This window comes from Madurella fahalii (genome assembly GCF_045866475.1).
Source record: "Madurella fahalii IFM 68171 DNA, scaffold_5, whole genome shotgun sequence".
Taxonomy (NCBI): domain Eukaryota; kingdom Fungi; phylum Ascomycota; class Sordariomycetes; order Sordariales; genus Madurella; species Madurella fahalii.
Genome location: NW_027263975.1, coordinates 1,536,046 through 1,559,719, shown reverse-complemented (window position 1 = coordinate 1,559,719; position 23,674 = coordinate 1,536,046). Strand labels below are relative to the sequence as shown.

The window sequence follows — 23,674 nt, the reverse complement described above, 5'->3', positions numbered from 1 at the left end:
CAGCATCAGTATAGCGAATCGATTGGTCTCAGAACTTGGACACTCCCTTCCACAGCCCCTTGCAGTTCGTTTCCAGTAGGGTTTGGGCTCAGATTTGGAGAAGCCAAGACGGGTCCGCTTATTGGTTGCGCAAAGAGAACTGGGCGAAAGCAACGCTGAGTCTGGTAGAGATGTAGTCCGTGCGCATTGCGTCTTGGCAAAGCGTCTTGGCTCCGAGCGGCTGGGAAATTGCTGCATTTGTTTCCGAACAACCACGATTCTCCACGCCTGCCGAAAGAGGTTTCCTGGCATCAGAGCGAGACCCGCTATCAGCCTGCTTCGGTTTTGTATCTTGATGCTATACTACGGCCTCATCCTGTCGACTGTGCGCTGTGTCTGATGGGCAGCTGACGCGCTGAGTCGTCGAGTTGAAGACGCGACACCTTCTGCGCCTCCGCGAGCACACATCATGGCGCAGCCATCTGTGGTCGGGATGACGGCGGCAACGGGGACAAGGACGAGCATGGTGCCGGGCGGAGGATCAGAAGCTGGTCTGCTTGCATCTCTCACCTCGGATGAAATCCGAGAGATTCGCGAGTATGACAAGCTTCTGCGATTTCGCGATGAGGTTGTCAGTGGCTCGCACCCGCGCATCAAGCCCACCCACCTGCTCGGGAAAGCCGCCCAAAGCCCCGGGAAACTTCCCACACCGGCTGCTGCTGCCAGTTCCGCCGCATCAGCGACCTCGCAGCCCGCAGCTACAAAGGGCGCCGTAAACCACGACCGCGCAGTAAATAATAATCTCCAGGCTCAACAGGCAAATCGGCAAACAAACATGGCTTCCAGCGTTCCAGGTCTGGGAACTCTCTCGAGCCCTCCTGGCGGCCCGAAACCGCTTGGTGCTGGAAAGCACGAGATCGATCCCGTGCTCTTAGAAAAGTCCGCCGACTTGGTCAAGGCCGAGATCCAGCTGAAACGACAGCGACTGGAGCGCGGCCTCAAAGAGCAAATCGAGCAGCGTCGCGCAGCCAACAAGGCGCCGGAACAGCTCCCTGATCTTGACGTTGCCGACATCTTCGCAAAAGCTTTATCTATGGTTCATGCGACTCCTGCTCGGTCTACTGACGAGACAGCTGCTAACGCCTCAGCTTCGAGCGACTCGTTCGATGATAACACCTTCTATTCGAGCCGTCACGACACGCCCGAGTCCAACATGACGGCGCGCCTCCCCACCGAATCCGAAGACGAAGAAATGCGGGAAGGATCCCCGTACGAGCCCGAGTTGGATTCGGAGCCTGTCGTTCAGACCGAACAAATCCAGCCTGTAGTGCTCCCAGCACAACCCGTGCCTCCCAGCGTTCCCTCCCAGCAGCAAACACAACCAAATGCATCAGCGTCCGGCCGAGCGCCCCCAGCGCCGGAAGTGATAGTGCCTGGGCTGTCTATCAGGGCTGGTGGCTCTACGGGAACGTTTGCGCAGCCACCGGCCCCCTTGGCATCTGGCGCTCTAGAGAGCAGCTCGGAAGAGTCGGGAAACACAGGAAACGGCCAGCCGAGCGATGCGCAAGATCTCGCGCGGGTAAACGAGAGGTTGCTCAATCAGGCACTAGCCCGCGATCCATCTCCGCTTGTTCGTGCCCATGATCTCTCCCCTCTCGCCCCTCAGCCAACCCATGTTTTCCCCCCGGCTATCGCTCGACAGCCCCACCTAGCCACGACTGATTCTAGTGGCGCGCGAGCAACTCCAGCTCAGGTTGCTGCGCTAAGGAAGCAGCCTTCCAACGGGTCGAGCCCGGAGAGCTCGCCTCAGGGTAACACCCGGAATGAAAGAAAGAAAAACAAGAAGAAAAAGAGGAAGGCTGACCGGCTCGCCGCTGAAGCCGCCGCTGCCTCACCCTATATCAAACCCGAGCCTCGTTCTCCCTCCCCCTTGACGTCTCCTCAGTCTGCTCACCCAAACAAGCGGCAGAGGCGGTCGCAGCAACAGCCTGTAGAAATACTTGATGACGAGCCTAGGTATGAACAGCGAATCCTAGCAGAGGAAAGCTACCAGGAGCGCTACCAGCCCAGGGTTGTTAGGCAAGAACGGGTCGTGGGGTACGAGAGAGGGGATGACTATCACCATCAGCACGGCGACGAGCCTGTCTTCGTCACTTCCCCAAGGTACGAGAGAGTCTATTACGACGACTATGGCGCGCCGCCGGAGCCTGCCGGCACGCAGTATGTTCGGGAGGTGTGTGCAGTACGACCCGGGCCCCGCGTTGTCGAGGCGGGCCCGTATGAAGACGGAGCTACTTACTATCGTGACGTCCGCGCGGCGTCGAGGATGAGTGTGCGTCCAGCAGCAGTTTACCCGGACCGCTCTCAATCCCCAGTCATGTACGAACGTCCGCCCGCCGCGATGCCTCCTCCAAAGCGGCGCATCGTCGTCGATGCTTTTGGCCGCGAATACTTGGAGCCGGCCCGCCCAACAACAGTAATCAGAGAAGAAGTCATCTCCGATCCCAGAGGTTCTGTCTCTATTCCTGAGCGCCGGTATGAGCGCGTCCTCCCCCCTCGCGCCATCTCACGACGGCCCGAGCTGCTCGACGACGACGCCGTACTCTATCGCCCAGCGTCGCCCGCCTACGGAATTACCAGGCGGGTGGTCACTCAGCCGGAATACGCTATCCCCGACCATCGCGGCGGCTACCGCGAAGCTACCAGCAACCCCATGCCGCCACCACCGCCAAACGAGTACCACCCGTCTCGACCTATCACTAGCGAGCGCGAGCCCCTGCCTTCGAGGGAGTACCTTGCCCGGCCAGCTAGCGTCCGCCCCCTCCAGCCGCCTGCGGCGGTGGCAGAATCATCATCAGCCCACTACGAGAACGGCCCGTCCGGCTATGCCCCGCCCCGGGATTACTACGCCGCCGCTGCCGCCGCCGCCGGCGGTATCATCCGCGCTGCCAGCGCCCGGCCCGCAGAGGCTAGCGGTGGTATCCGCTACGAGCAGCCAGCCCTGAGAGAGTACCCGCCGCTTCCGCCGCCGCCGCCGTTGAGGTCAGCTAGCGTGCGACCTGCTGCCGAGACAGTCCGGACGGCGATGAGGTATGACTATGACTATGGTGCTGGGGCACGGGCGTACCATCGTGACGAGCAGGAAGGGAGGAGAGGAGAGGCGGTGATGCCTCCGCCGCCGTCGCAAGTGGGTGGTGGTGGTGGCGGGGCTAGGGCTTATAGTGTTGTCCCGCCCGGTGAGGTGCCGCAGGTGGTGAGGAGGGAGTACCCCCCCGCCCAGGGTCAGGGTCAATCAGGGGAGAGGTATTATGGACGACCGCCGCCTATGGGAAGGGAGGATGACGGAGAGGTGGTGTTTTTGGACCGGGTGCCAAGGGATCGGGGGTATCGGGAGATGCGTTAGCCGGGCTGGGAGAGGCGGGGAGATGGTGTTGATACCGAGCCCAACGTTGGACAGCGTCTGCGATACTACTGTGTGTTCTTTTTTCTCTCTCTCTTTCTTTTTCAGTTCTTCTCTTCCGGAGTACCTCCTAGGGATGGTCATACGGGGTTAAGGAAAAATTGATGGGCGATCGGATCCGGGTGCTCTCTGACAGTGATACATTGCCTTGGTTTGGGGCATGGGCATGGGTATGGGCATGGACGGCTACTTTGTTTCGGTTGATGGGCGGCAGACGAGATGGGATACTAGTAATTGGTGCTGAATGAGAAACAGAGACTGAGAGGCGGATTGATGGAATCGAGGTTGCTTTACCACATGGAATTACAATGCCATCCCGGGCGAACCATTGACGAAGGAGAATGCAAAACACCCTACCGGTAATATCCAGCCCACGGGGAGACATCCGTTCGAGTCGATTGGGCTCATATGTCCTTCACGGTTCATGCCGCCGTAAAAATGTGGGACAAAATCAAAACTTTGGTTTTGCATTGGGGTTTAGCCGTTACGCGTAGCAGTTCCCTACTAGTATAGTGGAACGCGTTGACACTGCCCAGTGCCGGGCACTCTTGGTTGACTTAACGTCTGGTTGGGTTGTCAAATATCAAAGTGAGCAGAAAGCACAGGCCAAAACAAGAGGTACCAGCAGGCGGCAATCGGCGAACGAGAAGCGGGCACGGACCCGGAGGCTGTACAGAACGCTCCTAATTAAGTCCCTACATATCACTGCTGCGGTAGTACGTGCGTTAGTGTGGCAGCAGAGGCATGAGGTCCTTTCCTGGAACGTTTACTGATCGTCGGTCGCACCATCAGCCTTGGGATCAGTGTGGGGGGTATTGATAATCATGCGAGCTCTGGCCGAAGGTTGCCCTTCCCCATCTAGCGTACATTCGGCATCTCGAGATAGCGAAACCTTGAATTCCCATCAACTGGCCCCCCATCGAGTTGGGCCCGGCTCGGCCTGGTTGCCCGGAGCCCCAAGTCCTTATGCCGAGCGATTACATAACCGACACAGTGTCCAGTGTCCGAGACATACCTTTCTTTACCAACCTCGGAAACTCAGAACAGCAGCGTTGACCAAAATTTGAGGCCTCGCAGAAGCACGGCCCAGTATCAGAATCCGCAATATCTCCATACTAGAAGATTTTGGGCACAAAAATGGCAGTGCTGGCCGCAGCTACGGATGAGCCATTGCAAGTCGTCAGCAAAGGATGCCAGGCGTGACTGGTTCGTGAGAGGACCGCACACTGTTTGACTGGTGGGATCGGAAGGACTCGATGTTCCCGCACCACCTTCTTGGCGATTACGCATTTCCCATTGCAAAGCCAAGGCCATCCTGAAGGGTAACTACGGAACGGCCGAAAGGCTGTCTAAAATTGATGAAAGCCAGCCGAAATCAGCAATGCGTACTAACAGAGGGCAAGAGAGTCGGTTTGACCCCCATGGCTGGCTGTTCCGCTCCGTAACGGAGAACCGGGTACCGTTCTGGGCAATCCCCGATTCATGGATATTAGTGGGAGGGGGCCATGCATTCCTACTACGGATGCCAGGGAATGCCGTACATTTTTCATCTCGCTCGCTCTGCTCGGCGTTCGCCCCTGGTTCTGTTTTGTCTCGAGAACGCAACTTGGGACACGACCTCGAGGCAGTAGGTGGCGGATCGGCGGTAGCTACGGGCACGTTCTGTACAAAATTCCGGGTCGATGGCACCGGATCGAACCGCGCACGGCCGATCTTCGAGCCATATCCCAAACTAGACCGTCACGGCGCCCAAATAACCATCCATCGGCTCCTGCTCGGAAAAGCTTGGACGCATCGCAAGACTGGGGGCCTGGATTTTGTGAACTGGTGGTGGAGCCACCTGCTGTGACGTTGTGTGCTCCCCCCCCTGCTGCGGCGCGGCTCGTGCATGCAGCAACTGGAAGTTCTCCTGACCGAGCCCGGCCCTTGCGAGCCTTTTAGCCTTGCCATAGATGCTCTGTGCAGATGACACGGACGGTATATATCTAGATGTCTTCAACAAAAAGTAGGCAATTCATCTGTACGACACTTACCTACCTCGGATCGGTCCTCGGCCTGTGGGTGGCCCAACAACTCCGTTGTGGTGCGTGCTTCGCTGCTTTCGACGGGTTTGGTTCCACCTGCCAGACCACACCCCCCCCCCCCCCCCAGCGCAGTGGGCAGCACGGACCAAGCGGCCTGCTCGCCCACTCGAATCGCAACGGGCGGCCCACCCTGTCCACTAACCTCACGGTCTATCAGCTTCCATCCACCAATCCCTCAAGTCACCATCTTTCCTCCTCCACACTCTTCTTCCCCCTTCCCCTCCCCCAAATCTGTAGATCGCAGGAAGGAAGAGCACACGACAGTTTCCCCCGTCTTCGTTTTCCCTCTCCCCTTTGAGATACCCCATTTTCCTCTTTTTTTTCTTTTCTTTTCTTCCCTCTTTTCCTTTTCTGCCGGCCGCCCTGGTTTCTGCGGCACGGCCCTGACATCTCTCTCCTTCAGTCCCTCATTTAGCCCCAATTGCCTCTGTCCGTCCGACACACGCCGCCTCCGCCTCCGCCGCTACCGCTGCCGTCCTCGCTCCTCTACCCGCACTTTCGTCCGCCCCCGTTGACTTGTCCTCCTCGACCCCAAAGTAGCCAACAGCCAGGACACCACACGGGCAACGACGAAACGAGCCGAGTCACCATGAATAAGCTAACAAACATACGGCACTGGCCCGAGCGGATGAGCCCGGCCAATTTCAGCATGTCGCGGGCAAACGTGGGCATGCAGGCAGCGATCAACGCTCGCCGGGATGTCACGACCCAGGGTGCCCCTCCGGTCCCCGCGCCACAGGTGCCCGATGGACCGATCCACTACTCGTTCAACATTCCCTTCGCCTCCGACCTCGCCGGACCCAACACCGAAGACATCCTGCACGCAACCACCGACGCCGTGCTCCGGTGGACACATCCCGAGGAAGCCCCCGACGATGTCCCCGTCCACGAGCTACCCGTGCACGCCAACAATCTCGACCAGCTGCGCCAGCTCTGTAAGGACATCACGGCGAACCCGCTGCCCATCGAAGCCCATGTCATCTCGACGACACCAAAGCATGTCCGCGGCCTGGTTACCACCGTGTGCCTGTCCGGCATGCCCGACGCCGTCTACCAGACCCGCGAGACCATCCTGAACCAGACACCGCTGTCATTGGTAGGTCCCGGACCATTGCCCGTCTCCTTACCAGCCCTGTGCTAAACGACCGTTTTAACAGCGTTGCACCACGGTTGTTGTGGATGGCCATCTGGTTGCCAATCTCTCCGAGGGCGTCTTGAAGAAGTCGGTGACAGACTTTCTAGACCATACCTCGGGGTTTTGCGGCGTCGACATCTTCCTGCTCGGCCCAAAATTGACCCCGCTAGTGGGCGGTCTGAACGGCGACGTGGAGCTGCGGAGGGACCAGCGTTGGAGAGTTGCCATCTACGGTGATGTTATGTCGTCTGAGCACGCAAAAACACGGGTGCTCATCCACATTGACCAACTTGTACGCCTGTTCCTGGTTGTCCTAAACCAAACGGCACATGCTAACTCTGACGTAGCTGGGGAGAGTTGTCGATGCCGTAAAGTTCGACCCGTCGTTGCACCAAGTGTTGTGCGGCCGCAACCGCAAGAATATCAAGCTCATTGAATCCATGACCAACACCGCCATCTACTTCCCGCCACCGTTTTCTCAGTGCTACGGCTACTGCCCGCCGAATGCCACGCGTCGGGAGGCCAGCGATATCTTGATCACGGGCGAGACACCCCAGGCCATCGAGCAGGCTAAGCTCCGGATCCACGAGCTTCTCACACGTATGAGGATCTTCGCCAAGGACGTCACGGTTCCCCCCGCCAAAATTGACAGCATCCTCCTCAGCCGAATGGACAAGGTGCGCAAGATTATTGAGGCTAACGGCACCTTTATCATGTTTCCGCCCCTTGGGTCCAGGCACGGCCCTGTGCGCGTTCAGGCTGTTGAGAATTTGCATGTGGAGCGCTCCATTCGTGAGCTCATGGCCTTGGTACGCGTCCCCATTCAATGTGTGCACGAGAATGGCCACTGACTTCGAGTCTAGGTCGGTCAGTTCTACACGGCGTCGTGGATCTTCATGCAGCCCGACACTCGCCAGCCGAGTAATCACGATATCAGGACGATGCTTGGTGATATCTGCGCCAACTCGGACGCCGATGTCACATTTGACAGACAGTCGTTCACGATTACAGGCTCTGATGAGTCCGTCAAGGCTGCGTTGATGGTCATCTCGCAGATCAAGTTTGCCGCCCACGCCCCGTATCAGATTCGTGTTAGGATCGAGCTTGCCAACGAGCACAAGGAGTTCGTGAGCGGAAAGAAGAACGGCAAGATCAACAAGATTATGGGCCAGAGCAGCGTCCAGATCATGTTCGATACGTTTGGGGAGTATAACTTCAATATTGAAGTCATCGGTCAGACCTACGACTCCCTGAAGCAGGGCTTGACCCTGGTGGAACAGGAAATGCCGGCGTCCATCTCATTTCACGTCCCTGATCAATACCACAAGCGCATCATTGGCATCGGCGGGCAGCATATCCAGCGCATCATGAAGAAGCACTCTGTCTTTGTTAAGTTTTCCAATGCTATGGATCGCGGTAAGTCTTGGGAGTCTTTTGCCCTCGGGATTTCTGATTTGCTAAGATAGTAAAAAGGCGGCATGGGCCGAGAGGATGATGACAGCCGGGTCGACAACGTCATCTGCCGTACCCCGGCGCGCAATGCCCAGAATCTTGAGCTTGTGAAGAGCGAGATTCTGGAAATGGTTGATCGAGCGGTGAGGAAGCTGCCCTGTACGCTCTAATTCGTCATCTACTAACACGGGTGCCCAAAGGACTCCGAGTTCACCTCCCAAGTCGTCAGCGTCGACCGTCTTTATCATCGCCAGCTCCTTACTCGGCTCCCCGAGATTGAAGAACTGGAGAGGACTTGGAACTGCAAGATCGTCTTCCCGAGCACTGAGCAGGCGAGCGATGAAGTAACGGTTACCGGCCCTCAGTGGCTGGTGCCCAAGTTTGTTGACGAGTTCCTGGTAAGATATCGAGAGAGAGCCGTCAGTCTCCCATACGTACCATGACTGACAGCGGGACGGCAGGGCATGGTTCCAGACAAGCACGAAGTAGTTATGGAGCGCTCGTCTCCACTAATTAAATTCCTCGAGTCGCCGGAATTTGTCCAGAGCATTGTGCCAAAACTGAAGAGCCAGTACGAAGTCGAAGTCACTGTGCACGAGAACCCCGACGAGCGCACCGAGAAGGACTCGCCTACGGTCACTCTCTTGTGGACCTTCACTCGCAACAATGCCGGCGGCCTTCGCGATGCTATGGAATTCCTCCAGACCCAGTTTGCTACGGCTGGGGTCGAGCCCGAGATTGTCAAGGGCGCCATCCCTCGGCCCAAGTCGGACACGTTCGAGGACTCGTTGTTGTTCTTCAACTCGAAGCTCCTTCAGCACGTGCCTGCTCCGGTGACCACAGACTCTCCAACCAAACCATCTTTCGGCGACGAGGTTGCTCGCGAGCGGAGCAACATCCTTGCGTGCCTGCGTAAGCCCGGCAGCATGTCGTCAATCTCTTCGTTCCTGGACCGCAGGAAGAACAGCTCGCAGACGGCGGCCAATTTCTTCAAGGGGTCCAGCAACGTGTCCAAGTCGTCGCTCATTTCGATCGAGTCGACACGCAGCTTCAATGCTGATCGGAACCCATGGAATGACAGCGGCGTCAATCTGCCCGATGACGAAACCAACCCCTGGTCCACGGGCCACACCTACGGCAATGGCGTTGACAAGCTAGCCGTTCCGCAGCCGGGCGATGCCACACCACGCCATCACGCCCGTCAGTCCGCCGACAGCGGACGCCCCTCCACGTCTCATTCAACAAATTCAGGATACCCCGGCCCTCTCCCAGGGCCATTTCGTTAGATTCTCATCGTTCGGCTTTGCAAGATTTTAGAAACGGATTCGTTCTTCGTCGCTTGCGAGGAAAAGAGAAATACCCTACGGCTGGATATACCCCTGGCGTAAAGTAAAATACCCCGGTAGTAGTTGCTCTTTTGCATTTGGTCGGTTGCTCGTCGTTGCTTTGCTTTCTTTGGCGCTCAGCGTGATGATGGAGATGGTTTCTTTTGACGAGGTGTGTGGTGCCAAAAGGACAGGCCATGGTCCTGCTCCCGCTCAACCCGGTCTTTTTACTATGGAGGTTCCCTAGTACAGTCATGACCTGGACAAAAGGGGAATCTTTAAAGGACAAAATGAAGAAAACCTTTCTCTCTCCCTCTCACCACCACTTCCAAATCTCAAATTTACCCTTGTCTATTGGACGTGTACACGACTTAAAGTCCCATCCCCAAGCCTTTTTTTTTTTTTTTTTTTTTTTCTCTCTTTTTCCTCCTTGGAATGCTCAAAAGTAGCGGTTTTATACCCGGGCTGGAAACGACGAGAGGGCGAGAAGGAGTGTTGAGTAGTGGGTAGCGACTGACACGTGAGATGAGATTTGATTTAAATCTCTTTTTCCCATCACGTACAGTGCGGCCCTCACCAGGTCAGATCTAGCGTTCTCTCTCCCCTCTTTCTCACTCTTCTTGCCTTGTTTGTTTCCTGCCCCTTTTCCTTTTCATCCGAGTTCTTTCTTTCCTTTTTCTCCCCCCTCTCCGTAGGGATTGTGTTGTTGTTCGATCTCCACTCGGTGTTTTTCGATCGTTTCCTTCGTTTTCCATGTCGGGGATTTTGTCCGATCCCCTTTGCGGTGGTAGTCGGCGGGTCGGGAGTTGGGTATTACCGAAATCTCGACAACGGTTCGGGAGCGCTGGGTGGGTTGCTTGTTCGGTTGGCACAGCTAACTGGTTTGGTAACCACTACCGCCTGGATTCCTGATAGCGAAGGGGTGAGTGATTGTGGGATGGAAGATGGGGTGGATGAGTGATGGGAGGTGGCTGGTCTATTGACTGATGGTTGTTTGCTACGACTAGTTTGAAAGGAATGGGTGGAGCTAGGCGGAATGAGACGGGGCGAGGAGGGGGCGAGACGGGGAGGTAGTGCAGTGGTGGGTGCAAATGGCAGGGAGATTGACGGTCCAAGGGAGACAGACGGAATGAGGTGGGATGGGTTCTAGTTTGGCCAAGGTCTAAAAGGAGCTAGGGGAGCGGGTTCATTATGGTGGGGGACCATCGGTCATATTCTGATGGGGTTGACGGGATAAGCATACATGTATTGTCATGTCGAGGAGGGATTGGACAGGAACACGAGATGATACCCTGGGTTTCTCAGAGTGTGGAATTGATCACCTTTATCTCACTTGGCCCCAAGTTTGCTTTGCACGTATTACTCCAAAATCTGATTAGACATCCATGGCGGGAGTAGGTTGTCGACTCAGGGCTGGTTGATGTTCACAATGCTAGCCGGGTATTTAGTACGTTGGCCTAACAACAGTCCGTCCCATCCCACCTCATGCCCGGTCCCAGTCCTTGCTGGAAGAGCGCGCTGCCGCTATTCGTCAGGATCCCTCCCCCTTTTTCTTTGACCAACATCCCCCCACTTGATACAATAACATGATCATAGCCCTGAGCGCGCCAAAACAAAACCATCCACCCACCCGCCCAACAAACAATACCAGGTAACACTCGTCAAACCACTCCATCCTCCTCGCTTCTCAACCCCGCATACTCGGTCCCCTGGTTCGCCGTGCTCAACCGCGCACACAGGCTCAACAAGACTACCGTCTCGGTCGCGGCATAGTGATTCAGCGCGTCCAGCAGAATCTGCAGGTGCCGGCTGAAATTGGTCTCCCACTTGCGGATGACGTCAAAGAGCTCGGCGATGCGGGCGTCTTCAGTCTTGCTGCCGTCATCTCCCCCGGCATGTATCGACGAGGAATTGGGGTCCTGGCTCGGGTGTTGGGTATTCTTCTGGGAGCGAATGGACTGAAAATGTTTCCACTGCTCCGGGGTCATGTTGGGCGGCCTCGTGGTGCCGGACAGGTCTGGGTCGGCCTTTTCGAGCTCACGGGAGAGCCAATTCGTGTAGGTCGCAAATATTGTGCAGGTTTGCATTAGTTTGGAGTGGATCTGCCGGTTGTTGTTAGCATAGAAAAAGGGGGGACAAAAAAGAGGAGGGGAGGGAGGGAGAAAAGGGGGTAAGGGGAATTGAAACAGGGGACCATACCCTCAACAATTTGCTGTTCGTCAGCATGCACTCCTTTAGACAAGTGTCGAGGAAGTCCACGTGGTCCTGCATTAATTCGTCGACGGTGCGGGTGATACCCGAGCCGGTGGCGGGAGAGCCACCCTCCTGATCGTTCTCACGCAACCGTGCCATCAGGCTCTGCCAGTTGGGCTCAATCACCTCAGCGGTGCAATAGTACAGCAGCTGCTGAACAAATACCAGCATGCGCGCGCGCAGCGTCCAAACGCGGCGCTTCCAAATCTCGAGGCCGTGCGACGCCGACGACTTGTGCTGCCATACGAACCCGCGCGTGTGCGTCTGCCAGCATGTCGACAGCTGGGATTCGAGATAGCGCAGCGATAATAGGTACCGAAACAATGCCTGGTAGCGCCAGACCGTCTTACGGCTGATGACAAGGGAGACGGGGAAGGGGACGGCATAGTCGAGTTGTAACGACGTAAAGCCGTTGGCATTCTTGTCGCTCTCGGGAGCCTGGTTGGCCGTCAGCGGCTGGAGCGTCTCGCCCTGCTCTATGCCGGTGATATTGACGACGCGCTGGAGCGACTTGATTAGGGTGATCTCGTTCATCTCGACCTTGACGTCTTCCTTGAAGGGGTCCAGGGAGACTATGCTACCTGGTTGGCGGAGCACAAGGTCCAGAAGCGATTGGAGTTTGCCGGTATTAACAGACTTGACGGGCTTCCGTAGCTCGGACGCCCCGAGCTCGAGGAAATAGGAGAAGTAGTCAGAGGGGTCCAAAAAGAAGTAGTGCTTCAACGACCGCAATCTCGCCGGCAGCGCGTGAGACGTCAGCAGCAGATGCAGCAGCGACTGGTTCGCGTGGGCGTAGGCGTTATTAACATTGTCCAGGAACCGGGTGTCGTCGAACGATGTCGGCACGTCTCTAACCTGCAGACTGACATCGACGCCTCCACACTCCCTGACAACATTCAGATACTTGCCGGCGAGCAAGACCTTGTCCTTGACGCCCTCGAGCTGTGGCGGAACATCATGATCCCTAATCGTATATCGCCGCTCCCAGTACTCGTCGGTGTAATCTTGCTCCAACCGCTCTCGACGGATACTCCGCTGCTCTTTGATTAGGAACTCGGAGTGCGGGTCATTGATGCCTCCGTGGTGCAGCCACTCGTTCAGCATGGCCATGTACGGCCGGCTTGCGTCTCGCAGCAACGCCGTCAGCAGGGCGCGTGCGGCTGGATCGCCCGACATGGACTCGAGCCTCTTGGTGATCAGGCCTAGCACCACGCCGCCTTTGCAGATCTTCTTGCCCGTCATATTCCCCGGCACCAGGTCGCCGCCCTCCCTCAACTGCTCCAGAATGTGGTCGAAGTCGTCGGCGCCGCTGTCGCTCGATTCGTCCGTCTCATCGTCCAACAGGGCGTTACGCTTCAGTAACTCGTTCGCCAGGGCGTAGAGCTGGTACATCATGTGGCTGGTGGGTAATATGTGGACGTTGAGCACGTGGAGGGTAAACGAGTCGTCGTTGAGGAACTGCGTCTCAAGCTGGGCAACCATAACGAGGTATTCCTGCAAGAGCTTCCGTATCGAGGCGCATAGGGCGTGGTTCACGGATCCAAATTCTTCGCGGCTCTGCACGTCGACGAACGTCTCGAGGGCTGTGTAGTGGGTGGCCATGCGTAACATTGACTGGGTGAGGTCGTTCAGACTAGGATCCAAGCCCGGCAGGATGCGCCAGGTCGGGCCCGATAGGCGGTCCCGTTCCTCGAACGGATTGTACTCCTTCGCAAAGCGGATATACTGGCCCTCGTAGCCCATGAAAACAAATAAGAGGTCCTCGATGATGACAGCCTCCTGGGCGTCGAGTGATAGTTCGTGCAAAGGCCGGGGCTGGAGAGTCTGAGGCGCCGACGAGGCAAGTGGAGGGATGGAAATGCGCGAGGCCAGGGGCGCCGTCGTATGCGGCAGCAGCGACGCCTCGGGCTCCCACGGCGGCGGCGTGGGCTTGTCTAGTTTCCTATGGCTTTAGCAAACGGGGTAGTCTTCTCCAGGGAGCGGACGGTGGAGCGCGGGGACAGCAGATGCAGAGCGGGCGTACCTTGAGGGAGGGGTGTCTCCTGCCTGGCGTCCCTCGGCCGCGGTTCAGATGGGCGCCGCCTGAGCCCGTCACCCGTCCTGCTCTTGTCGGCGGGTGCGCTGCGGCGCTCAGGGCTCATGGTCCGGGTCATGAGGGTTTCGCGCGTCGTCACCTGCACCTTCTCGGTGCGGCGCTCCTCGACGGCGGACCTGCTTGCCGAGCGTGCGCTCGGATTGCCCGAGATGGACCGCTTGTGTACCGTCGACTCGGCATAGCGGCTGCTGATTTTGGGCTCGGATGGTTTGTTGGCATCGGCCCTGAAGCTAGAGGAACTGTCCGACATGCGGGACCGCGCAGAGGCCCGTTCCGCGGCCGCGATGCCGCTGCTTCTCTTTTCCGCGTACGTTGACGGTCTGGTGGCGCCCGACGACATTGTTGTCCTGTCTACATTGGCAATCTGGAAGTCGTGGGTGCCGTCGGCGGCATCGGTTGGAACCTCGCGGTGGGTATGTTGAATATGCCGGGGCCCGGGGTGGGATGCAGAAGCACCAAGTAACAGTGCAGTGAGGTGCACTGCCAAGTCGCGGGAGCTTCCACAAAGGCGCGGCGACGCGCTGCCCGCACTTGGTGCCCCCTTATTACCGCGTAGAGATAGCGCATACCGGATTGTGTGGGGTAACGTAGCCGCTGATCCTTCGCGGGACAGTACGGTACGGTACTGTGTATATGTACAGTACCCAGCCCAAGTACCGACAGGGGTGCTTCCCAGGCGCAGGCCGTTGGCCGCCTGGCCACCAGGCGGTGGGGGAGCTTCGTAGACCTGCGCGTGCCTGGAGCTTCAGCTTGTCAATGCAGCCAGCCTCACCTCGACGAAACTTCCCCTCCACTTGCAACCCGACCTGCCCCACGACGTTACGATCCTGCCATCGCCTCGCAGCAAGCTGCCGAAGCACAGCCAACTAATCCAGAGATACCCGGAAGAAGGAGCGTTGATCGCCAAACACCGCCAAGATGTTTATGGCCAGATCGGAATATGGTGAGTGCCCTGAAGCTCTCCTACATCGCATTCCCCTCAGCCAGCCAGCGCGCGGGACAAATGGGGGACCTGCGAATGAGAACACACCAAAGCTAATACTTCACACGCAGACCGAGGCATCAAGTAGGTTATCGCCGTCACGGAACCTCACACCCCACAACTTCTCAGCATCCGAACCCCTCCTCCCCCCAAGCTGACACCCCCCACCCCCACCAGCACCTTCTCCCCCGAAGGCCGCCTCTTCCAAGTCGAGTACTCCCTCGAAGCCATCAAGCTCGGCAGCACGGCCATCGGCGTGGCCACGTCCGAGGGCGTGATCCTGGGCGTCGAGAAGCGCGTTACGTCGACCCTCCTGGAGACGTCATCGGTCGAGAAGATTGTCGAGATTGACCGGCACATCGGGTGCGCCATGTCCGGGCTGCAGGCCGACGCGCGCTCCATGGTGGAGCACGCGCGCGTCGAGTGCCAGTCGCACGCCTTCAACTACAACGAGCGCCTGCGCGTCGAGAGCTGCACCCAGGCCATCTGCGACCTGGCGCTGCGCTTCGGCGAGTCGGCCGACGGCGAGGAGAGCATCATGTCGCGGCCCTTTGGCGTGGCGCTGCTGATTGCGGGGTACGACGAGGACGGCCCGTCGCTGTACCACGCCGAGCCATCGGGGACTTTCTACCGGTACGATGCCAAGGCGATCGGGAGCGGCAGCGAGGGTGCGCAGGCCGAGTTGCAGAATGAGTATCACAAGGTGGGAATGCTCTCTACTGCCCGAGATGCCTGAATGTTTGCTTCCTTCCTTTGCTGACTGCCAACCTCCGCCCAGTCCCTCACCATCGCAGACGCAGAAACCCTCGTGCTCAAAACGCTCAAGCAGGTCATGGAGGAGAAGTTGGATGCGAAGAACGTGCAGTTGGCCAGCGTCACCAAGGATGGCTTCAGAATATACAGTGACCAGGAGATGGCTGACGTGGTTGCGAGGCTGCCAGCAAATTAGACTTAAAAGTGGGATACAGGCGCTTGGGTGCAGAAAGGGGCAAACGAGAGCAGAAAGAAATGAATGACAACAGTTGCATCGACACAAGTATCCCACACATGACACATCGGCAGCGTGAGAGAAATGCTGGCAGTTTGGAGTTATTGACCACCCGGATAAACGGATTGAGACGCCCTTCAATCTACGGCATGGTTGCCCGCTGGGTTTGTCTTTCATCTTCGGACCTGCCTTGGCGCCGGGAAGGAGTACTCGACAGGAATCTTTCATACATGGTGGGCTCACTTGTCTCTGTAGGGGTCGGAGTTCAAGAAAGCAATGCCGGTCCCCAATTCTGGTATTAAGACACATGTATCATCGTCTCATCTACACCTGCCAGTCCTCCAAAGCCAGATTTTCCCTCCGATTTCCATTCTCGTCCTCCTCAATCTCCAACGTATCCAAATCCCTCTCGATACTGAGCAACCCCAGCGCGTAGTGCGTCTGCTCCGACCTGGCCAGCACCAGCCGGCTCTCTCCCGCCTCGAGCTCCTGAATGCGCCGGTCAATCCTCCTCGGCCGGTTCCACACCGAGTCCGGGAACAACGGGCCCAGCTCCGGCGGGCTGTGGTACGGCGGCCCGCGGCCAAGCTCGGCCGCCTTGTTCCACCCCGTCTCACACCCGTCCGCTATCTGCCTTGCCGACTGCCACCCCGTGAGGCGGGCAATGTCGCGCAGCCGGCGGATGGTCCAGTGGCGCTGGCGGAGGTCTTGGAACTGAAAATACAAAAGAAATGCAGTTAGTAAAAAAGGCGGGCGGGCGAGAAAAGGAGCGGGAGAGACAGCAAGGGAGAGAGGGAAAATAGAATTACCTGCACCCCAGCCACAAACAAACAAAAGCAACTCTCGATAAACGCAGCGCCCACCAATGTACTCACCGCCGAGACGTGCGTGGTATCCTCGTGCAAGCCCGCCGCGATTCGCGCGATCTCGTTAGCCCACCGGCCCGTCTGCTGCGCCGCCATGCCCGCGGCGACGACGGCGACGGGCGGCATCGACGGGTGGGCCCTGTGCAGGACGATGAGCCCCATGTAATAGTTCATCCAGATGCCCGCGATGCTGTAGGTGCGGTACATGAGGGCGGGACCAAACGGCGTCGCGACGGGCGGCGCAAAGTCCGGGCCCATGGGCTCAAAGTCCGGTCCGAGGCGCGCCCGGAAGACTTCGAACGCCTGCCGGATCTCCTCCCACTCACGCATGGCGCTGGCGGTCGAGGTGTCGAGGTCAATGTCGTCAGCCGAATCGCTCGAGGGGCTTGTCTCGCGCGGAGGGCTGAAACCCCTGGGGACGGTGATGCGGCCCGACGACGGCATCAGACCCGGGAACGAAGGAGGCGACTGGCCACGGCCAAACCCCGGTGGTGGTCCTTGTCCCTGTCCGGGCGGTCCCCCTTGCCCAGGGCCTGGGCCCGCAGCCGCTTGAGCTCTTCTTGCTTTGCGCTTTCGACTGAGATCCCGAGACGCGAAGTTGGCCAGCCGTCCGAGCAACAGCATGAGATAGTCAAACGTCCCGTAGCTGGAGATGCGAGTGAGTTGGCGGATACAAACAAACGGACGAGGTTCACACTTACATAGAGTCTATCTTTCCGAACGGCCCACGAGGGGCACACTGGGTCCAGAGCTCGTATTCCATGCTGTGCACTTTGTAAGCCGCCAGAGGGAAAAAAAAAAAAAAAAAAAAAAGAGAGAGAGAGAGAGAGAGAGAGAGAGAGAGAGAGAGAGAGAGAGAGACATGGGTTGACACTCGCATCGCATCCAACTTACAAAAGGCGTGTTCCGCCAAGGAAGCTCTGGTAGGTATCCATTTTACAATACCACCAATAGAGATCCCGCAGCTGTTCAAACCTCTCCACGTCACGCTCCGTGAGCCGCGAGGGCGGCGACGGGCCATCACCAACATAACCTGAATAGGTGTCATAGTTGACCCTCTGGCCAGTGAACTGGTAAATCAACTCCGTATCAACCGCACCTGTGTCCAAGTTCAGGTCACCATGCGTGGCGAAGCAGAGCTCGTTGCAGTGGTGGCTGTGGAGCGCTTGCTCCCTCTGGTTCCGTCTCAGAGCAAGCACTTGTCGGGTCAACCGACTGAATGGGATCTCCCTCAGGATGGCGCGGGCTCCCCACATGTGCTTGCACCATTTGTCATGGTCCGAGTTCCAAACCTCATAGAAGCCGAGCAGGAGCGTGGCTGCTAGCGTTGCCGGCTGGGTGCGCTTGTTGGGACTCTGGTAGTTCTTGGCAACCCGTCTTAGGCTGAGGTGATAATGCTTCATGGCTGCCGTGGGCGGCGATCCTTGAAGCTTGGCCATTTGCAAACTACCCAACGCGAGCATCGCCTGCATCAAGGCGGGATGGTGAAAGGCCATGATGGGAAAGGTATCTGGCAAGGCAACGTTAGCTAGACCTGGAAGCAGGTTTCGATCGCGGCTACCGACAGGTCCAAATGTGTTGGCGATGTTTGGGGACAGGTTGGCCTTCGAACATGGGTGTGGGATCGAACGGATGCCTTTCGTACAGGGACATGCTCTGCCCCGTGACGTTGACAAAATACCAAAACACGGCCGCCGTCTGCGAGTCGTTCAGCGGCGAGCTGGCTGACGATGGCATGTACGTGTCGAGAACGTTGTCCCCGGCAAAGCCAGCGAATGATCTCATGCGCACCCCGTACACATCGTGGTGTAATTCCAGGCGTCTTGCCACCTGGACACCGAGATCGTTCGACTCGAGATGCGCTATATGGGTGTCTGGAAGTGCGTCGTCCTCGGAATCGGCCATGGAAGCCTCATCGTCCGACTGCCAATATCCCTCCTCAGCCGATATCATTTGGTGTAGTTGGCCGCCGCTGCTTTCGGGGGATACGAGCTGCTGTCCGGGTTCGGACACGGGAACCCGGTGGCTGGTGAGGATGGGAGGGACATGTTGCAGGCTGGGGTTGGGCCCGAAACCGTGGGCTGCAAAAGGGGCCCCGGAGAACTCTCCTTGGGCGGATGGCTCCCCATGGAGAGGCGAACGATTAAGGTCAAGAAAAGAGGTAGAGTCGGCGCCTACGTACGGAGGGTTGGCCAGTTGGTGCGGCAGGTTAAAGGCCGGCGTCGCTCCGGGAATGGGAGGATTTGTTGGGCCCCGATACCCCTGACCGAAGGGGTTGGATGACGCACCAGCAAAGTCTATGGATGGAGGCTTCGGTGCGAGAGGGGCAAGCGGACCTTGTGACGATGCTGCCTTGGTTTGCGCTGCGGATATCTGGGCGTTCAGAAGCGCTTCTTGAACTTGCCGGTGGTAGACAGGGTGGCCGTAGAGATTGTGAGAAGCGAACGAGCTTAGGGGTTTCTTGAAAGTGAGCCTTTGGCTGTATCCCTCGCATTCTCTTTTGGATTTGATGCAGTTGTTGCACGTCGGTTTGCCCTCGTCGCACTTGATGCGGCGTCTCCGGCAGGCTAGAAGATGCAGCGTCAGCGGACGGGTCGATGGAGAGATGGTGGCATGCATGGCGGCACCGGGAACCTACTCAGACAACCGGTCTTAGTCCTCGTTTTCACCGTCTTCTTTTGCGGCGGCGGAGGCGGAGGCGGAGGCGGAGGCGGAGGCGGAGGCGGAGGCGGAGGCGGATTCGAGTCTCCGTTGCCGTCAGACAGTGAGGGCGAAGAAGGCAGCGCCGGCGGCCCCTGATGAGGGTTGCTACTTGAGGCGGGCTCAACGGACGCCATGGTGTCGGGGGAGTAGCCGGTGTGTCTGTTATGGTCCGAGTCGAAGGGCTGAAGAATCTTAGAGCTGTTCCACCGGCATCGAGCGGGGGAACAAGTACAAAACGCTCACACAACCACCAAGACGGCGCGGCGGGGTGATATCATGAGCGGAGGTTCAAGAGGTACTGCCGTTCGGTTTGGCCAAGGCTCAGGTGCCAGCGGTGGGCAGGAAGGTGGGCAATAAATCTCGGCCGCTACGCCCAGGGAAGGGGACAACGGGTCGGGTGCTAGTATATAATGCACTTCGGCGGATGCGACTGAGACAAATCGGTGTAACGAGGTCTTTCGTCGTCTTGGGCGCCGGGGAAGCCAACTCCAGACTTGAACCCGGCCGTGGTGCATGAAGAGCGTAACGGCGAGCGCCCTAGCTGAGCACCATTGCCGGCCGAAGTAGGCCAGACTGAACTCCTGCAGACCAGGCTAAGTTGGCTGTCGTAATCGACAAGCGGAAGCCTGTTTTCTTATCGCGGTTTACTTGGGGCTTGGTAGTTGCCGACCGCCTCTTTCAAGAGCTCGCTCTACAGGCCCTTCCAGGCGCAATCTCATTGATCAGTGCTGCCGCAAGGGGCAGAGCAGGCCGCCGTCCACTACGATAAAATTTCCGAGCCGTCGTGGCGCCCGATGATAGCATCACGGCGCGATCGTGGCAGAAAAGCGCTGTGCGAGGGCAGATCGGCCGCCCTCAACCACATGCACATGCGAAGGAGGGCCGTCGGGGCTGGCGCCAAGGAGTGAAGCTAGGGAGGGCGAACAAACGAAGTCGTATTGCAGCGCATGGGACCACGACCCTGAACGATGTGGAGATTACTGTGAAGCGGACTTGGCGCACAACGGCCTAAGCTTACACATAGTATACACGCACATAAGTGTACTTTGTATGCATACGTTACGTGGAGAAAGCGGTGATTCAGGGGCTAGAATTGTGCGGGGCCGGGGCTGATGAGCCTGTCGGCGTGCTTGATGCGCGGAAGAGGCGCTGTTTGGCCGGGGCTGAACCAAGGCGCTTCAGTGCATGCAGTACTGCCCAGTCCCTACCCATGTCCATGCGGAGCAGTACATTCACCTGCCCCTATACCTTATTTTACCTCGCCCAGCCCTCATCAGCCTCTGGAACATGCCGTCCCGTCCGTTGTGACGACAGACCACCTAAATTCGTGTCCCCGAGGCCCGGCTTGGAGGTGCTCCCGTTCTGCCGATGCTGCCGTCGGGCGGCGCACGGGGAGAACTGCGGACCTCAACCAGAGAGTGGTGTGGGGCGTCCCATACACTACGTAGTACACTACACTAGAAGCGACCAGGATCCCCCAGGATCACCGTTGCGTTTCTACAAAGCGGGTCAATACAACGAACGGGCCGAGTGCACCCGAGTATCAACGGACTGCACCTCTGCGGCGTCGCGCAATGTTACGGGGCACCGCAACACATGGCAGGTGCTGAAGTTGTAGTGGAGGGTTCCAACGCCTCGTCGATCAGAGAATTAAGATGGTGTAGAGCCTCCCGCGCTTGGAAACTTCCGCGCATCTTCCATGCTTGGAGAGACTCACTTGGTCGTGCCTTCAATGTTTCCGCTCTGCTCGATGCAACCGTAACCGTGCTACGCAGTATGCAGGACACAGCCGGCCCAAATATTTTGATCACTGGAAAACGCCTGACGCAAATTGAGCCGGGGTAGTGTAGGCTGAGGTTTGTCACCATCGCATTTTTACGCTAACTAAGTGCCCGGGAGAGCAAAAAGGACCGATAAACGATGGCTCCAAGTCATCATCACCGGATATCCTACCGCCGGACCAAGACAAGTCAGTTGACTTGAGGTGTCAATCGCACTGCAAGCCCCAGTGGGCTACGGGAAGCACCCCGCTGTATGTGTAGATCCGACGGCAGACCTGGGTATGCTTTGATTCAAAGGATCTACCCCATCTGCATCAAATGTCTTGAGACCTATTCTTACGGGCATACTAAGGAGGGAAAAGGATAACGGTTCTGTTTCTGTGAGACACACCCCGGACTAAAGAAGTCTCGAGCAATACCCGGGTTCAGAACTCGCGGATAGTAGATCGCACGCTGTTCGGGCCCGGCTGTACTTGGGCATATGGATGCGTGTCTTTGGCATCGGCCGATAAGATCTTCAGCTACTGGGGCCGGTTCCACCGCTTATCGGTCGATCTGCCCCACTAAATTTTTTCTGCTCGACATCGCATCGGATCCAAAGCTGTGGCCAAGCGAGCTCCAGCCAGCAAAAACTGTGCTATACGCCGTGGCATTGTTCTTCATCGCGGGTGTGCCCAGCCACGATGTTCCCTGTAAAAGGCCTCAGTATATCAGCCGAGAAGCTGAAGGTCGAGACGGAAAGTTCGCCCGCAATCGCGCCGTCTGCGTCCAAACCCTCGAGAAAGCGCAAGAGGCGCGGTAACTCGGAGAATGTGACGGCAGCGAACCTGGCAGATCTGTGGGAGAAGGTCATTGAACACAAAGATCCGATCACCAGGGACAAACCACAATCCAAGAAAGACAGCAAGCGCCAAAAAACAGAGCATGGATCTGCGTCCCCGAGCAGCCCCGCGGCCAAACAAAACAATGGCCAATTGGGAAGTAAAGGGCAGCAGAACCAGTCAGATGGTAAAAATGAAAAGAAAAAGAAGAATAGGGACAAGAGGAAGGTGATACAAGATACGCCAAAGCCGGCATCCAAGCCAACTGAGGAGGATGAAGACGAATGGAATGGCCTCGGCGATGAGGAGCAGGCTCTCGAAGCAGTCGAGCCAGTGAAGGAGGCCGGGGCCGAAAAGAAGAAAAAGAAGCAAAAAATGCAACACGGTACCTCGGAATCCAACGACAGCGCGAAGCATGGTGGAGACAAGAAACCCAAAGATGAGACGACGGCGCCGGCCACCACCAAACTCACACCCCTCCAAGCCTCTATGAGGGAAAAGCTCGTCTCCGCCCGCTTCCGCCACCTCAACGAAACGCTCTACACCCGGCCTTCGACTGAAGCATTCCGGCTCTTTCAAGACTCCCCGGAGATGTTCACCGAATACCACGAAGGCTTCCGCCGCCAAGTCGACGTCTGGCCTGAGAATCCTGTAGACATTTACATCTCCGACATCAAAGCCCGCGCCAAAGTCCGCTTCCCGCCCCGCAACCGGAACCAACCGATTCTCCCCTCGCAACTCCCCCTCCCTAAGCCGCCAAACGCCAGAATCACCACAATTGCCGACCTAGGCTGCGGCGACGCCAAGCTCTCGTCGGCCCTCCAGCCCTTCAAATCCAAACTGCACATTGATATCCACAGCTTCGACCTCCAAACGGGCGGCTCCCCGCTCGTCACACGCGCCGACATTGCCAACCTCCCGCTCGCCGACAGCTCCGTCGATGTGGCCATCTTCTGCCTCGCCCTCATGGGTACCAACTGGACCGACTTTGTCGAGGAGGCCTACCGTGTGCTGCGCTGGAAAGGAGAGCTGTGGGTAGCGGAGATCAAGAGCCGCTTTGCCGGCAATCCTTCTTCTTCTTCTTCCGGCAACAACAATAACAACAAAAAGGCGGCTGTCGTTGCCCACAGCGTCGGGAACCGCAGAAAGACGGGCGCCGCTTCCGCTGCTGCTCCGCCTCCTCTCAGAAAAGGCAGAGCGTCCGCGGCGCGCGACGCCGAGAACGAGGAGGCAGCCAACCTAGCCGATCTGGCTGTCCATGTGGACAGCGTCGAGTCCGGCCGTGGCAAGCACGAGACGGATATCTCCGCGTTTGTGGAGGCGCTTAGAAAACGCGGGTTCCTCCTGAACCGTGATCTAGGTGAGAATGCGGTAGATATGGGTAATAAGATGTTTGTTCGGATGCACTTTGTCAAGGGGGTGCCGACGGTCAGGGGCAAGTGCGCGGTCGCTGAGGGCACCGGCGGTGTTAAAGCGAGGGGAGGTAAGGAGGGCCCGGCAGTCAAGAAGAAGTTTATTGGAGGTGATGAGGATGAGGATGATGCGAGCAATGAGGCCAGGCTGTTGAAGCCTTGCGTGTATAAGCTGCGTTAAGGTCTGGACGACAGGGGGTCGGGGTCCGTTTACGGGGTTGGAACCCCCCCCAAAAAAAAAAAAAAAAAAAAAAAAAAGATAGGCTGGTAGGTTATCCTTGTCCCTGGTATGTGGGAGGGGTTCAGGAAACACCAAGGATCTCGCGAAAATGTCTGTC

The 23,674-nt window shown here is 57.8% G+C and overlaps 6 protein-coding genes across 6 annotated transcripts; 4 read left to right on the top strand and 2 right to left on the bottom strand.

Moving 5' to 3' along the window:
- Positions 1 to 448: 448 nt before the first annotated feature.
- On the top strand, positions 449 to 3,382 carry MFIFM68171_09033 (uncharacterized protein; the record flags this gene model as incomplete). Its single annotated transcript, XM_071064452.1, has 1 exon — positions 449 to 3,382. The coding sequence occupies one exon, from the start codon at positions 449 to 451 to the stop codon at positions 3,380 to 3,382; it is 2,934 nt and encodes a 977-aa protein (XP_070920553.1).
- Positions 3,383 to 6,112: 2,730 nt separating this feature from the next.
- MFIFM68171_09032 (uncharacterized protein) lies at positions 6,113 to 9,396 on the top strand (the record flags this gene model as incomplete). Its single annotated transcript, XM_071064451.1, has 7 exons — positions 6,113 to 6,619; positions 6,681 to 6,950; positions 7,006 to 7,467; positions 7,522 to 8,074; positions 8,132 to 8,253; positions 8,311 to 8,508; positions 8,572 to 9,396. 7 exons carry the CDS (start codon positions 6,113 to 6,115, stop codon positions 9,394 to 9,396), a joined length of 2,937 nt encoding a protein of 978 aa, XP_070920552.1.
- A 1,700-nt stretch (positions 9,397 to 11,096) lies between these two features.
- On the bottom strand, positions 11,097 to 14,123 carry alp4 (gamma tubulin complex Spc97/GCP2 subunit Alp4; the record flags this gene model as incomplete). Its single annotated transcript, XM_071064450.1, has 3 exons — positions 11,097 to 11,537; positions 11,635 to 13,622; positions 13,712 to 14,123. The coding sequence occupies 3 exons, from the start codon at positions 14,121 to 14,123 to the stop codon at positions 11,097 to 11,099; spliced, it is 2,841 nt and encodes a 946-aa protein (XP_070920551.1).
- A 578-nt stretch (positions 14,124 to 14,701) lies between these two features.
- On the top strand, positions 14,702 to 15,714 carry PUP2 (proteasome component pup2; the record flags this gene model as incomplete). Its single annotated transcript, XM_071064449.1, has 4 exons — positions 14,702 to 14,726; positions 14,837 to 14,849; positions 14,943 to 15,468; positions 15,544 to 15,714. The coding sequence occupies 4 exons, from the start codon at positions 14,702 to 14,704 to the stop codon at positions 15,712 to 15,714; spliced, it is 735 nt and encodes a 244-aa protein (XP_070920550.1).
- A 363-nt stretch (positions 15,715 to 16,077) lies between these two features.
- On the bottom strand, positions 16,078 to 19,456 carry MFIFM68171_09029 (Fungal transcriptional regulatory-like protein; the record flags this gene model as incomplete). The annotated part of the gene is made up of 6 exons (XM_071064448.1): positions 16,078 to 16,467; positions 16,563 to 17,265; positions 17,321 to 17,383; positions 17,514 to 18,129; positions 18,185 to 19,186; positions 19,258 to 19,456. The coding sequence occupies 6 exons, from the start codon at positions 19,454 to 19,456 to the stop codon at positions 16,078 to 16,080; spliced, it is 2,973 nt and encodes a 990-aa protein (XP_070920549.1).
- A 2,330-nt stretch (positions 19,457 to 21,786) lies between these two features.
- On the top strand, positions 21,787 to 23,517 carry RRP8 (25S rRNA (adenine645-N1)-methyltransferase; the record flags this gene model as incomplete). Its single annotated transcript, XM_071064447.1, has 2 exons — positions 21,787 to 22,152; positions 22,282 to 23,517. 2 exons carry the CDS (start codon positions 21,787 to 21,789, stop codon positions 23,515 to 23,517), a joined length of 1,602 nt encoding a protein of 533 aa, XP_070920548.1.
- Positions 23,518 to 23,674: the final 157 nt, after the last annotated feature.